Source organism: Mesoplodon bidens, assembly GCF_964165515.1.
Source record: "Mesoplodon bidens genome assembly, chromosome: 10".
Taxonomy (NCBI): Eukaryota; Metazoa; Chordata; class Mammalia; order Artiodactyla; family Ziphiidae; genus Mesoplodon; species Mesoplodon bidens.
This window is the reverse complement of record NC_138172.1, coordinates 31975866-31989529: the sequence shown is the minus strand read 5'-3', so window position 1 is coordinate 31989529 and position 13664 is coordinate 31975866. Positions and strand designations below refer to the sequence as shown.

The following is a 13664-nucleotide window of genomic DNA, read 5'->3' as shown; positions in this document are numbered from 1 at the left end:
CAACTGACTTTAATAGTGGGATGCCCTTAAGGCATCAAAGTTGCAAATTAGTTTTTCTCTTAAGTATAGTAATGTTATCTGCAAGGGCACAAACAGATAGGAAGTACAATTACAAGATGAAGCATTCTCTGAAACCTCTGTATTACACTAGTAATATCTGTTACACAAAGTAGTTTTTACTAGGGGGAGGTAAGTATTAAATATTCAAGAAAGGAAACCTTTAATAGATATTGGTGGTATGCATCAAATTAACGGCAGTGTAGAATTACTAAAAGGAGGTGTTTGTAGGGAAATCACAGTCTTCTTTTAGCACCACTTTTATATTCCCATTCTGGAGTATCATGCTTTATGCTCTCAACCCACTCCCCCCAACTTCCCTAAAAAGGCCATCCCTAGAAAAAAAAAATTATTTATTTACCATTCTCACACTCAACCAAACAAAAATAATTTGTGTCTACCATGTAATACCCAATCCATATCCAAATTTCCCAAGTAGTCAAAGCAACTGACATGCAGTCAGGGATGAACCACTGATGTACAACATGTGAAACATGACTATTTTCTTCCAGTTTTTTCCACATTTTATATAGGAATATTCACTTTCTAAAGAAATTAACAACAATATCATAAAGCAAATGAGACAAGGCAGTTAACAAAATTTTTTAGTCTTTACCTGAAAAGATCCACCTCATGAACAGTAGGTAAAATAACAGATATATGTGTGTCTCCCTAAGAGATAAAAAAGAAAAAAAAAATAGACAAGATGTCACCAAAATTGCCAGAAACTGACTTTTATAATATGCCTATCCATCTCATAATCAATCAGCCATGTTTCCCTGTCTTCTAAGAGTCTCTTCCTCCAGAAGCAGCTACAAAGAGAATGGGTCTTAACAGTCTCCCCTAACACAGCAGGTCAAAGACAACATAGATTCCACTGATAAAACATTAATCCAGTGGTCAGATGTTAGATAATACCATAATACCAGTTGATATATATAACAGGCAAAATTTATTTTCGTATTGCTCTCCATTTTTATTTAATTCAAAGGACAATGGGAGTGCTAATATACCAGTTAAATCATTTCAAATGAAAAATTCATTCCCACTCACGAACAAATGTAACTTTGGGAAAAATGAAGGGCAATTATAACTATAGAATCCTTTTGATTAAGTTTCCTAAAAACAGCAGTCTGTTGACCACTCTTCTAAGATAAGAGGTTTTGTTAGAATTAAACCTTGTTTAATCTTTTTCAAAAGATAATTTTCTCCTTGTCCTCACAATTACAATATAAATTCTGAGTTCTCCAGTGTCTACTAGAGAAAGAACAAGAAAAAAAAATCGGAAAATAGGAAGTTTTTTTTGATAGGAAGCTTATTATCAATTCATTAAAAATTATTTAATGGGATATTTCAGTGATATTCAGTAATGTATCATAAACCCAAGAAACTCTACATTTGCTCGTTTAAAATTTCTGTTAAAGAGACTATATATGCTGGATTATTCTACCACAGTAGCACACTACCTGCTGAGTTAACTGCACTATTTGAGTTGTCCCAGGCTTGTCATGACATGTGGGAATCCGTACCTAAAAGAGAAGAAATTAACTTTGGCTACAAAAGAATGACCTTTCTATAACTTGCGAGTCCTGCTACAATGAGGGATCAGAAGCACTCTATCCTGATGCTAAAAAGGTTCACTCAACAACGCCTAAAAAGCCATAAAAACAAAACACTTATGTCAGATTAAAAACTAAAGTCATATTTATTTTTAGTCACAACAGAAGGTAAGTGAACCAAGGTCTCCACATTCCCATACACACAGAAATCACTAACCCACTGAGAAGCAAACGTGCTGAAAAACAGAAAAGGACATCAACTACATACCACTTCCTGTTTATTGTTCCAATCCTTGCTTCATTAATATACACACACCCAAACACACCCTCTCAAGCTTGCCAAACTATGGGATAAATCTCACAGGGAACCATGAGAACTCTCAACCCAGACCTACTTTTGATGATTTCCCATGGAAAAAACAGAACAGAGGTCCTACAGAAATGAGCACATCTAAAGAGAGAACATTGCCAAAAATAAGTTCAACTTGAAAATGAATTGCAAAAGCACTTACAGCACATTCATACAAAGCCTGAGAGCAAAATGCTAATTCATTGTATTAAAAAAAAACCTTAGTAGAGAAAAATACCCTGGGATGGACATGTTGGTCTGAAATTACGCATTAAAAAGATCACTTAAGACTAAGAAACAATGACCTGCTGTATTAAAAAAAAAAAAAAAAAAGACTAAGAACCAATGGCTTTCCTAATTTCTTTTAAATTTTACTAACTCATATTCAGTTCCACAAGTGTTCTGCAATACCATCCATTTCTGGAGGGCCATGAAGTTGCACAATTCTAGGAGGTGGCATTTACATTCACATGCATTGTATAAGAATGACGGCATCATGTAAACTCCACAGGATGAAAATGGGACTGGTGACCCCTGGGGTTGTGTGACTAATGGTTCTGTGCAGCAGGATAAATTGCGGAATCTTTGTAACTCCTCACATCAATGACAAGTGAAAGCAACAACAGGACTGAATGTTATTAGGAAGTTAAAAAGCAAAATTCATGTGTGAGCTTCCTAAAAAAGGAGACAAATGAAATATAAGCTATTATTACCTTCATTACTACCCCCATAATAGGCAGATGTAATGTTTTCCCTGGCATTGGTGCAGGCCATCGATCAACATCATTACAAGCTGAAAAATATAGTAAAATATTTCTTTAGTATAAGTGGAAATACTAAAATATTAAGAATGGAACATTAGAAGTTAGAACTCCACTTTCTGCTTTCTATATAGAAGAAAAAATACACTGGGAAGGATGGAAGATAAAAGGCAAAAGTACTGAAACTATCTTATATTTCACCAGATATACACCTATGTTCTAGGATATAAATTGGTTAATACATGTTTTGAAAGCAACAGAATAACAGGTTTAAAGGGAGTTTTCCTACTCATTTATTACTACTAAAATTAGCTACCAAAGCACAACACCTAGCAGATGTCTTCTCTGTGTATTGAGTGACATAAGGATTTCTGTTCAACAGTACTCTGAGCATCAGAATTGGCAACTCAATATTTGTTTTATTATTATCCTAAAAAATAGGCATCATCCGTGTTGCAAAAGGAGAAATAAAAGATAGGATCTTTGGTGTTTGTAGGTAAATATGCCAGAAGAATTGTTTTACCTCTCTCTCCTACCATATAGTCCTTAAAATTCTTAACTAATTTTTTTTCATTCATTTCCAGTAAAAAATTTATAACTCCTTCATAAAGGTACCTAACTCACACAATGTTTAACTTACCTGCTTCCAAATAAGGTTCATTCTTTTCAAAATACTCTGGTGCTATCTGTTTGAGCACAGTGTGAAAAAAATGAATATAAGGTAGCTTGCTGATCAAAACCAAGGACTGGAGGGAAAAAAGAAACAATGTTTAATTTCTTAATGATTATAATTTAAGTTTGCCATTTCTTATATAATCAATTACTAACAAGCCAAATTCAGCAAAAAGTGTGGATTTTAAAATAAAAAGGCTTTTACAGTAGATGGTTAAAAGAAACATAAAACTATAGTGGCAGAACACCAAAAGTTTAACCTTATTCCTACATTTTAAGAGCATAAAGACACATTCACAGATTTTCCTGCTGTGCAGGAAAAAGAATTTCCTATAAACAAACTAATGTCATGGATAATTCCAAAGCCTAGCTACTACTGTTGTCAGCAAAGCAATATTAGGAATTATCCAGGTAAACTCTTCCTAAAAGGAAAGCGCAAATTGTGATGCTTTTTCAAACTAAGACCTATGACTGTTATATTTTAGAGTTCAATGGTTTTAGGCACATTCTTAGAAATTTTGACTTTATAGTTTGTGACCACTTCAGATATAGATTATGCTGAATTTTTTAAAATCTATTTTCTTTTTTTTTTTTTTTTTTTTTTTTTTTTTCCTCTTTTTGCGGTATGCGGGCCTCTCACTGTTGTGGCCTCTCCCGTTGCGGAGCACAGGCTCCGGACGCGCAGGCCCAGCGGCCATGGCTCACGGGCCCAGCCGCTCCGCGGCATATGGGATCCTCCCAGACCGGGGCATGAACCCGTATCCCCTGCATCGGCAGGCGGACTCTCAACCACTGCGCCACCAGGGAGGCCCCCAAATCTATTTTCTTGAAAACTACTTTTTATCTTTCCATTAAGCATCAATTAGTGGTCAGGGCATGTTCTGGTTACAAAAGGTAAAAGTGTGTCCCTGTTAGCTGGGACTAAATTGGAATTAATTGATATTTATATATATATATCTTTAGAAACAAAAAGATTGTACATTTAGAGTGGGAACAATAATGACTAAGATGTTGATAAAGTATATTTACTAGTTCTTCAAAAAAAAGATATTGTAGGCTTTTATTAGCTGTAAATATGTTACAATCTGTTTATTCTTTCCCTTATTCTAAAATGTGAAAATTAAACAGATTCTTCTGCGTTTTGACAGTTTCATACAATAACTGTAACTTACTGTCAGGAATCTAGTACAGAGATAGCAGGAAGACAAAATTCAATAGCAGTTAAAAATCTAGGGACTTCCCTTGTGGCGCAGTGGTTAAGAATCCGCCTGCCAACACAGGGAACACGGATTCAATCCCTGGTCCGGGAAGATCCCACATGCCGCGGAGCAACTAAGCCCACGTGCCACAACTACTGAGCCTGCACTCTAGAGCCTGTGAGCCATAACTACTGAGCCCGCACACCCTTGAGTCTGCACGCCGCAACTACTGAGCCCACACGCCACAACTACTGAAGGCCGTGCGCTCTAGGGTCCAAGTGCTGCAAATACTGAGCCCGCGTGCCTAGAGACCGTGCTCCAAGAGAAGCCACCAAAATGAGAAGCTCACGCACCGCAACAAAGAGTAGCCCCCACTCGTCCCAACTAGAGAAAGCCCGCATGCAGGGACAATGACCCAATGCAGCCAAAAAAAACTAAAGACAGGTGTCTACAGTCTAAAAAAAAAAGATAAAATATAAATTCTGTATGTTTAAAGATAAAATATCAAACACTTTAAAGACTGTTCATTCTAATAATTTCTATTCTTCTAACCACAATGTAAAAATATTTTTCTATTAATGTATATGAAAATTACCTTCTGAAAGTAGCCTCTTTTTAGAGTTTTGTCTCGAACTTGTCGAAAATACACATATCCATAAAAATAGGCAGGATCCTTCTATAAATGAAGTGACAAATTAAAAAAAATATATATATATAGCCATCCTTTCTTATTAAAAGCAGGTTCCTTTATAAACTTGAACTGAGATATGAGGTACACACAAAGAGCTAGTTATGCTTTTCCACCAATGCAAACAACAATCATGACAATAACTGGCAGATAAAAACCTGCTAACTTGCCACAGATGAAATAATCATAATTAAAGTACTAAGGTCAGATTTTACCCTCTATAACTTACTCTGTTTATGTTCTTTATTCATATCTGTAGTAGTTGATGGAAGTTAGGAAAACAATCAAATTCTGTTTTCCCCGATGCTATACTTAGTTTTTAAAAAATTCTGCCTACAATTCTGAGTTAGACATCAGTCTTATGAGGTATACTAATGCAAAATTTCAAGAGAGAAAATAAAAGGAGTTAAATGCCAATCTGAATCTTACATAGACAGTTATATTTTTACCCAACAATAATGAAACACTGGAATATTTATCAACATACAATTTGAAAGGTCCAAAAAACTTACAAAGTTTTTACATCCTAATGGAATAAACTCTGGCCCAGTTCCTTATTCGATTGTTATTCTTTAAACAAATATTTATTGACTACCTACTTTGAACAAGGCATTGTGTTACAAAAGATAAAAAGATGTGTAAGACAGTTCCTTAAGGAGATCACAAACTAAGAGCGATAAGAAAAGTACAAAAATGACTAGTATGTGATAGGAGGGCAGGTACCATGCAAAAAGCACAAAGTGTTACAAAGAGGCCAAGGGGGAAGAGGTTACTTCTGTCTATGGCGATCAGTATTTTGTGAAGGCAGCTGTTTTTGAGTTGGGCATTGAAGGATGGATATGATTTAAACAAAGACAAAGACATTTCAAGTTTAGACGGCCAAGAGTTTGAGCAAAACCACGCAGAGATAGAAAAATACAAGCTACCTCAGGAAAAAGCATACAGTTCAGTTTAGCTAATATATGGCACATGTATAGAAAGGAGATTAAGCTGGAAATCTGAAAGGCAAAGGTTTTATTTTGGAAGGCCCAAAAAGTGAGAACCAGGAAATATTACTATCATTAGATCTTTATTCATTAAGCAATAAGTAATCATTTTAGATTTTATTTATTTTATGTAATATATATGTACACTTTAGCTGGGAACACTGTGTAAGATATATTGCACTGAAAAAGACAGAAGATGGACGTCTTTGGGCAAATATTTTTATCCTCAATAGCCCTCAATTCCTTCATTTGCAAAAGGAACTCTCTTGGAACAATATAGGGAGGATTAATAAGATAATATATGCTTATTGATACAATGCCAAGAACATAAAAAGCTCTAATAAGTAGTAGCTATTATTATCAGCAGTTGACAGAATATGTTATTAGTGATAGCAAATGGTCATGAAAAGGACAAGATGGCTATAAGAGACATTTCAAAAGGTAACATCTTTGCTAACTGGAAGAGGATTCCTGTCATTAGTGGAACCAGGAAGGTAAGCTGTAAATACTTATTTTAGGCAAAAGATGTCAAGTTCTTATTGGATGTGCTAATAGGACATCCAGATGGAAATGTTCTTCATGCAGTTAGAGATAAAAGTATGAAGTACCAAACAGAAATTCTACACTCAGAAATCATCTGAATTATTAAAATTGTTTTTAATAAACAACTATAAACCAAAGCTCATTCAAAAATCAAAAAGAGACAAAAATAATTCTACTATAAAGCAGGTAGGGATGACCACAGGGAATCTTCAACTCTGGGTGATATTCACTGGTATACTACCACCCCACTTCCACATCTAAACAAAGAGTTTTAACACGTGAAAGAAAATTAATTCAACATTCTAATTTCTATAATTCACAATGGCATTATGTTTTAAGAATCGTAACTTTATAAAGTCTCTTTCACTCACATGCTAAATCTTTATGAATTAGACTCAGGAAATTCAGCAGTATAATACAGTAACAAAACAAAAGCACAATATTTCTGAATGCTATAAGAGGTAACTGAGTAACTGAGTTCTAAAGTTTCCTCTCACATAGACATTATTCTATTACTACTTTTCCAACCTTTAAGTAAACTGGTAAATCTTTCTCAAATTGATCCAGGAGACAATGCAGTGACAACCTCCTCCCAGAAGACTGTCGAAATCTAAAACAAAACTGGGTATCTCCAAGACAACCTAATGAAAACAAAAATGAAAGAAATTAAGGGCAGCACAGTATAACATTTATTTATCCAGTTTCATCACATCTTAGAGCTAAAGGGGTCCTATCAATTACTGAAACACATTCTATCATGCTTTAGAGAAGAAAAAAGAGATCCTGACAGTTCGACTTGCTCTAAGCCATCTTTGCTAGTTAAAGGCAAAGCCATTAGTAAACTATGCATCTTAACTCCTATGTCCCTCTACTGTTTTCCCTATTCCATTTTCTCTATGTAATTAAAACTTTTTGAAAACTGTGTGCATGTAATGTTGATTCACAAACATAATTATGAGCAAAAGAAGCCAAATATAAAAGAATACAAATTGTTCAAATCCATTTACATAGTTTTTTTTTGTTTTTTGTTTTTAATAAAGCAGGCAAACTAAACAATAGTGTTTAGGAATACATGGTTGGGTGATAAATTTATAAAGAAAAGCAAGAATCTTATTACTATAAGAATGAGTAGAGTGATTTGAAAAGATACATGCACCCCAATGTTCATAGCAGCCTTATTTACAATTACCAAGGTATGGAAGCAACCTAAATGTCCATCAACTGATGAATGGATAAAGATGATATGATACACACACACACACACACACACACACGCACGCACAAATGGAATACTACTCAGACATAAAAAAGAACAAAATTTTGCCATTTGCAGCAACATGGATGGACCTGGAGAGCATTATGCTAAGTGAAATAAGTCAGACAGAGAAAGACATATGTATGATATCACTTACATGTGGAATCTAAAAAATACAACAAACTAACAGAAAAAAAGCAGACTCACAGATATAGAGAACTAATGGTTGGTTACCAGTGGTGGAGGGGCAGGGAATATAGGGGTGGAGGAGTGGGGGGTACAAACTACTGGGTGTGAGATAGGCTACAAGGATTATTGTACAACACAGGGAATATAGCCATTATTTTGCAATAACTGTAAATGGAAGGCAAACTTTAAAAATTATATTTAAAAATTTTTAATAAAAAGAAAAAAAAAGAATCAAGATAGTGGTTACCTTAGGCGAGGGGGAGGGAAATACTGTTTGGGAAGAGACATGAGGGGGCTTTTGAGGTGTTGGCAAAGTTCTATTTCTTGACCTTATATGTGTTTTATATTTCACAATGAGAATTAAAAAAAAAAAAAACATAGCAGACTCAGGAAGAGCCCAAGTAATAGACTTACTATTTTAATCATTTTAATTATAAAGTTTTTAAACGTCAATCATTTTAGCAAACCTCTTAAAATATTACCTAAACTGTCAGGCAATAATTACAAAAAACTGTAAATACTTTAAAAAGTGAAAGACACAAGAAGTAGCCTGTCACTCAAATTCTTCCCAGTTACTGTATTTAGAACTAATGAGATTATATTAAATACAAAATGTGCTCAAGATTTTATTACACACAGAAGTACTTATATTTCTTTAGCACATCAAGTTCTCAAAAAGGAAGCAGAAACTTGATATTATGTTTAAGATTTTAAAAAAGCAACTCAGTACGTATACCTAAATGCACTTATAGAAACTAGTATTTCTTTGGTGGAGGAGGGAAGAAACAAAGGGGACTGGAGGGTGAGTCAGTTCAGTTTCTTTACTTGTCATAGCAGATCAAACCAAGACTGCAAAGCTATAGATAAACGGAAGAGAATTTCCTGTATCAAAAATATGACTTGAGGGGTTTCCCTGGTGGCCCAGTGGTTAAGAATCCACCTGCCAATGCAGGGGACACAGGTTCGAGCCCTGGTCTGGGAAGATCCCACATGCCACGGAGCACCTAAGCCTATGCGCCACAACTACTGAGCCTGCGCTCTAGAGCCCGTGAGCCACAACTACTGAGCCCGTGTGCCACAACTACTGAAGCCCGCGCGCCTAGAGCCCGTGCTCTGCAACAAGAGAAGCCAGGAAAATGAGAAGCCCACGCGCTGCAATGAAGAGTAGCCCCCACTCGCCACAACTAGAGAAAGCCCACGCGCAGCAACAAAGACCCAACACAGCCAAAAATAAAAACAAATAAATTTATTTAAAAAAAAATTACTTGAGGGCTTCCCTGGTGGCGCAGTGGTTGAGAGTCCACCTGCCGATGCAGGGCACACGGGTTCGTGCCCCGGTCCGGGAAGATCCCACATGCCGCGGAGCGGCTGGGCCCGTGAGCCATGGCCGCTCAGCCTGCGCGTCTGGAGCCTGTGCTCCGCAACGGGAGAGGCCGCAACAGTGAGAGGCCCGCGTATCGCAAAAAAAAAAAAAAAAAAAAAAAACTACTTGAGATTTGAGGGGAAAAAAGCTTAAATATTTCTTCTAAAGGGAAAAGACAACTTCAGACTATTTTTTAAATTAATTTATTTATTTGGTTGCATCAGGTCTTAGTTGTGGCAGGTGGGCTCCTTAGTTGTGGCAGGCGGGCTCCTTAGTTGTGGCTCACGGGCTCCTTAGTTGCAGCTCACCAGCTCCTTAGTTGCAGCATGAGAACTCTTAGTTGTGGCATGCATGTGGGATCTAGTTCCTGGACCAGGGATCGAGCCTGGGCCCCCTGCATTGGGAACACAGAGTCTTAACCACTGAGCCACCAGGGAAGACCCTTGATCAGTTTTGTTTTTGTTTTTGTTTTTTTAATAAATTTATTTATTTATTTATGGCTGCGTTGGGTCTTCGTTGCTGCACGCGGGCTTTCTCTAGTTGCAGCGAGCGGGAGCTGCTCTTTGTTGCAGTGCACAGGCTTCTCATTGCAGTGGCTTGTCTTTGTTGCAGAGCATGGGCTCTAGGCACATGGGCTTTAGTAGTTATGGCACATGGGCTCAGTAGTTGTGGCTCGTGGGCTCTAGGGCGCAGGTTCAGTATTTGTGGCGCATGGGCTTTGTTGCTCCACAGCATGTGAGATCTTCCTGGACCAGGGCTCAAACCCGTGTCTCCTGCATTGGCAGGTAGATTCTTAACCACTGCTCCACCAGGGAAGTCCCAGAGTATTTTTATATTAGTGGAAAACAGCTATAGAACAGTTCAGAGTAAGACTAAAATAAAACATGAGACCTTAAGAGCTAGCCCTATCCCTGGCCTTCAGCTCTATGTAGTCACCTCTCTGTGATTAGAGTTGGAAATACTGAGAAGCAGGAGTTTAGACCAGGGACTACACTTCTCAAAGTGTAGTCCATAGAGTGTTGCAAGTCCACAAACTCTTGTTACAATACATGACAAAATAAATACCCAAACTGAGAATACACATTTAGAAACCCTTATAGCAATTTGATATTGCTGTGACAAATTTGGACTTTTATTTTATATTCTTTGGTTTTTCTCCCTTTCATTTTTCTAATAATTCATGTATACGGCATTTTATAAAAGCACCGGTCCACAACAGATTGGAAATTCTAAAAACACCCAAATGGCCCTTCAACACAGATGAGTGTGAGAAGCACTCCTTTTACCACTGGGAAGTATAAAGTAATGAAGACGTCCCAGCTGTTTACATAGAAAAAAATCTGTTTAGACAAATATTATCTGCACATCTAATCCATCCAGAACAAGGATTAATACTTTCCTCGGATTCATCATCACTTGAAACTCTCTCTACTAATGCTAAGTTTTCTCTCTGGACATGTTTAGAGCATAGTGATTACAGTCCTTGGATACCCATCACAGCTTAAGACTCAGGAATGCATATATCCAGATGATATTAATGGTAAATAACGAGAAAAATATCTGACAAATATTTATTAGAGAGAAAGCATTCTTTAAACTTAGGCTCCTAAAGATAAAAGCCATTCAAATGGAACAAAAAACTGAAAGCTAAAAACAAACAAAACAAAACTTTTTTTCTAAAGTCACAGTATCTAAGTTGTGTGTGGGTAGGGGGTGGAGGAAGTGGAGGACTGGCAAATCCTCCCATTGGGAATCCCAAAAGTATTCTTCTTTATCTGTATAACTTACCATAGAGTCTAAATGTTGTTTTACTTTTTTTATGTGTGCACCGTGGAAACAAAAGCTAGGTTATGACTCTTTCCTAAAGACTGCTCTACTGAACCTTCTGTAACAATAAAGGTATCTTGGGAAAAATTAAATCCCTTTCAAAGTTGGCATAGTACCAATTCCAACTTCCATTTAATGAACACATAAGTGAAACAAACTATTTGGATAATCACAATTGAGAATAGTGATCTCAAATATATATAAATGCACAGTCTCTTGCTGTCTAGATTAATATTCATCTGTTAAGATGGCAAGATATCTATTTTTAAGATCTTTTGTTGACTTTACTTCTAAGTAGCAACCATACTTTGAATAAAATGAACCACACTTCCTTTGATATGCAGCTTATAAAAAAGGCATTACAAAACATCTGTAGGTCATTCAAATGTCTAAAATACTGAACAAATTGGGGTTTTTTTGGCCCCACGGAGTCCTAACCCCTAGACTTCCAGGGAATTCCCTGAACAAATGCTCATTTACACAGATACACACTTGAGTTTAACTTCCAATAAGAAAATGACTCATACAGAGAATAACTACAAAACTAGAAATAAAAAAGACTATCAGACATCATACAATTAACTTCTTAGTCTTGATGCACATGTAGAGAGGTGAAAGGGAGAGAGCCATGAAAACCAGCCATGACCTGAAAAAGAAGAGTGTGCAGTATAATCACATGAAGTCAGTTCATCCTGTAATCCACACAACTCACCTGAGTCATGGAAGTCCAATCCAATACTCACTACAATCAGAACTACATGTGTGCACTTTGTAAGGCAAATGTTATCCGAAATAAGGGGAGATCCTATAAGACTGCTGTATCATTATCTCATTAACAGGCAAAACATGTGAAAAGATTCCAATAATTCCAGGTCAAAACAAAAGCCGTCCCAGGATCGCTCAAAGCCATCTTTTTAACTAAACCTTTTTTTTTTAAACATATTTCATGAAAGCTGAGTTCCAAAGCTATAGGAAAAAATTATGGAAGCATTTATAAGGAAAAGAGAAAATGCTTTAAAAAGCTAAAATGTCAAGTCTCCCAAATCAGATTATCTAAACTAAATTAACAGTATATTAGAAGTAACCACAAAAGGAAAGGGAACTGAAGTGCCTTTGCTTCATAGGATTCTAAGTGTGTGGTCTAAGAAGTTAAGTGATCTGGTCACTATAAACCTGAAAAATTATTTTCAAAGTGAAACACAAAAGTTAACCTGAAAGATATCAACTTATAGGACCACACAAAGGAAGAACTTGAAGGAGACCAGCAAAACCAAGCTTAATAATAATAGCAAACACTTATAAAGTACTTTCTATACCCAAGCACTATTTCAAATGCTTTATATATACTAACTCACATAAACTATTGCAAATAATTGATGGCCATGCTTTATAACCATGTTTACCCTGATTTTTTTTAATCCCTGCTTTTACAGAGTTCTTGGCAAGCTCCCAAATCCTAAACTAAAACTGCTTAATATAAATCCTCAAACATACCAGCGTTGATGATTTTCAATCTCTTCATTATTTCAACAGTTTATTGCTCCATGATGTTTTACCTCATTACAAGATAACAGTTATTTTCAAAGTTGAACCAACGAAAATAAGTAAGACACGACTAGGATCATAAAAGTAGGAATCAAAATCACTAATCTGTTAGGATAAAATTGAGTTTGCATTCTACTATGTTATTTCAATTAATTTTCATATATTAAGAGTATAATCAGTATTCTCAGTATAAAATTCAACAGAAACACCACATGAAAAATAGTTACCTGAATTTGAATCTGGAAAAGACAAATAGCAAATATTGGTTTTCTGAAAAAGAAAACAAAAACTATATATGCTGACATATATACACCAATAAAAACAAACAGAAATAAAACACTAAACTATATAGGGCACTATTTTTACTTACTTCTTTATCAGTAAGTTTGGAATGTTGAGGATAAATTACCTGGGAGAAGAAGAGTTAAATTTTGTTAGACCAATATATTGAGTATATATTGTAAACATTAGCAGGTACTTCTAAAATACTAGTCGGCTATGATCAAATTGGTTTAAGAAACAGTTCACAAATTTAACAATGAACCACAGGAGGGGGCTTCCGTGGTGGTGCAGTGGTTGAGAGTCCGCCTGCCGATGCAGGGGACACGGGCTCGTGCCCCGGTGCGGGAAGATCCCACATGGCCGTGGAGCAGCTGGGTCCATGAGCCATG

General features: G+C 36.2%; 1 protein-coding gene across 2 annotated transcripts in view; it reads right to left on the bottom strand.

The window, feature by feature from the left end:
* Positions 1 to 13664, bottom strand: part of DENND6A (DENN domain containing 6A) — a 53335-nt gene that overhangs the window by 24962 nt on the left and 14709 nt on the right. For both annotated transcript variants that reach the window (XM_081247450.1, XM_081247451.1), the window contains exons 2-9: positions 13364 to 13402; positions 13221 to 13263; positions 7343 to 7455; positions 5193 to 5273; positions 3367 to 3472; positions 2679 to 2758; positions 1524 to 1586; positions 674 to 729 (exon numbers count right to left, since the gene is read on the bottom strand). In XM_081247450.1, coding sequence (XP_081103576.1) covers positions 674 to 729; positions 1524 to 1586; positions 2679 to 2758; positions 3367 to 3472; positions 5193 to 5273; positions 7343 to 7455; positions 13221 to 13263; positions 13364 to 13402 — 581 coding nt within the window. The remainder of the gene's footprint in view (positions 1 to 673; positions 730 to 1523; positions 1587 to 2678; positions 2759 to 3366; positions 3473 to 5192; positions 5274 to 7342; positions 7456 to 13220; positions 13264 to 13363; positions 13403 to 13664) is intronic.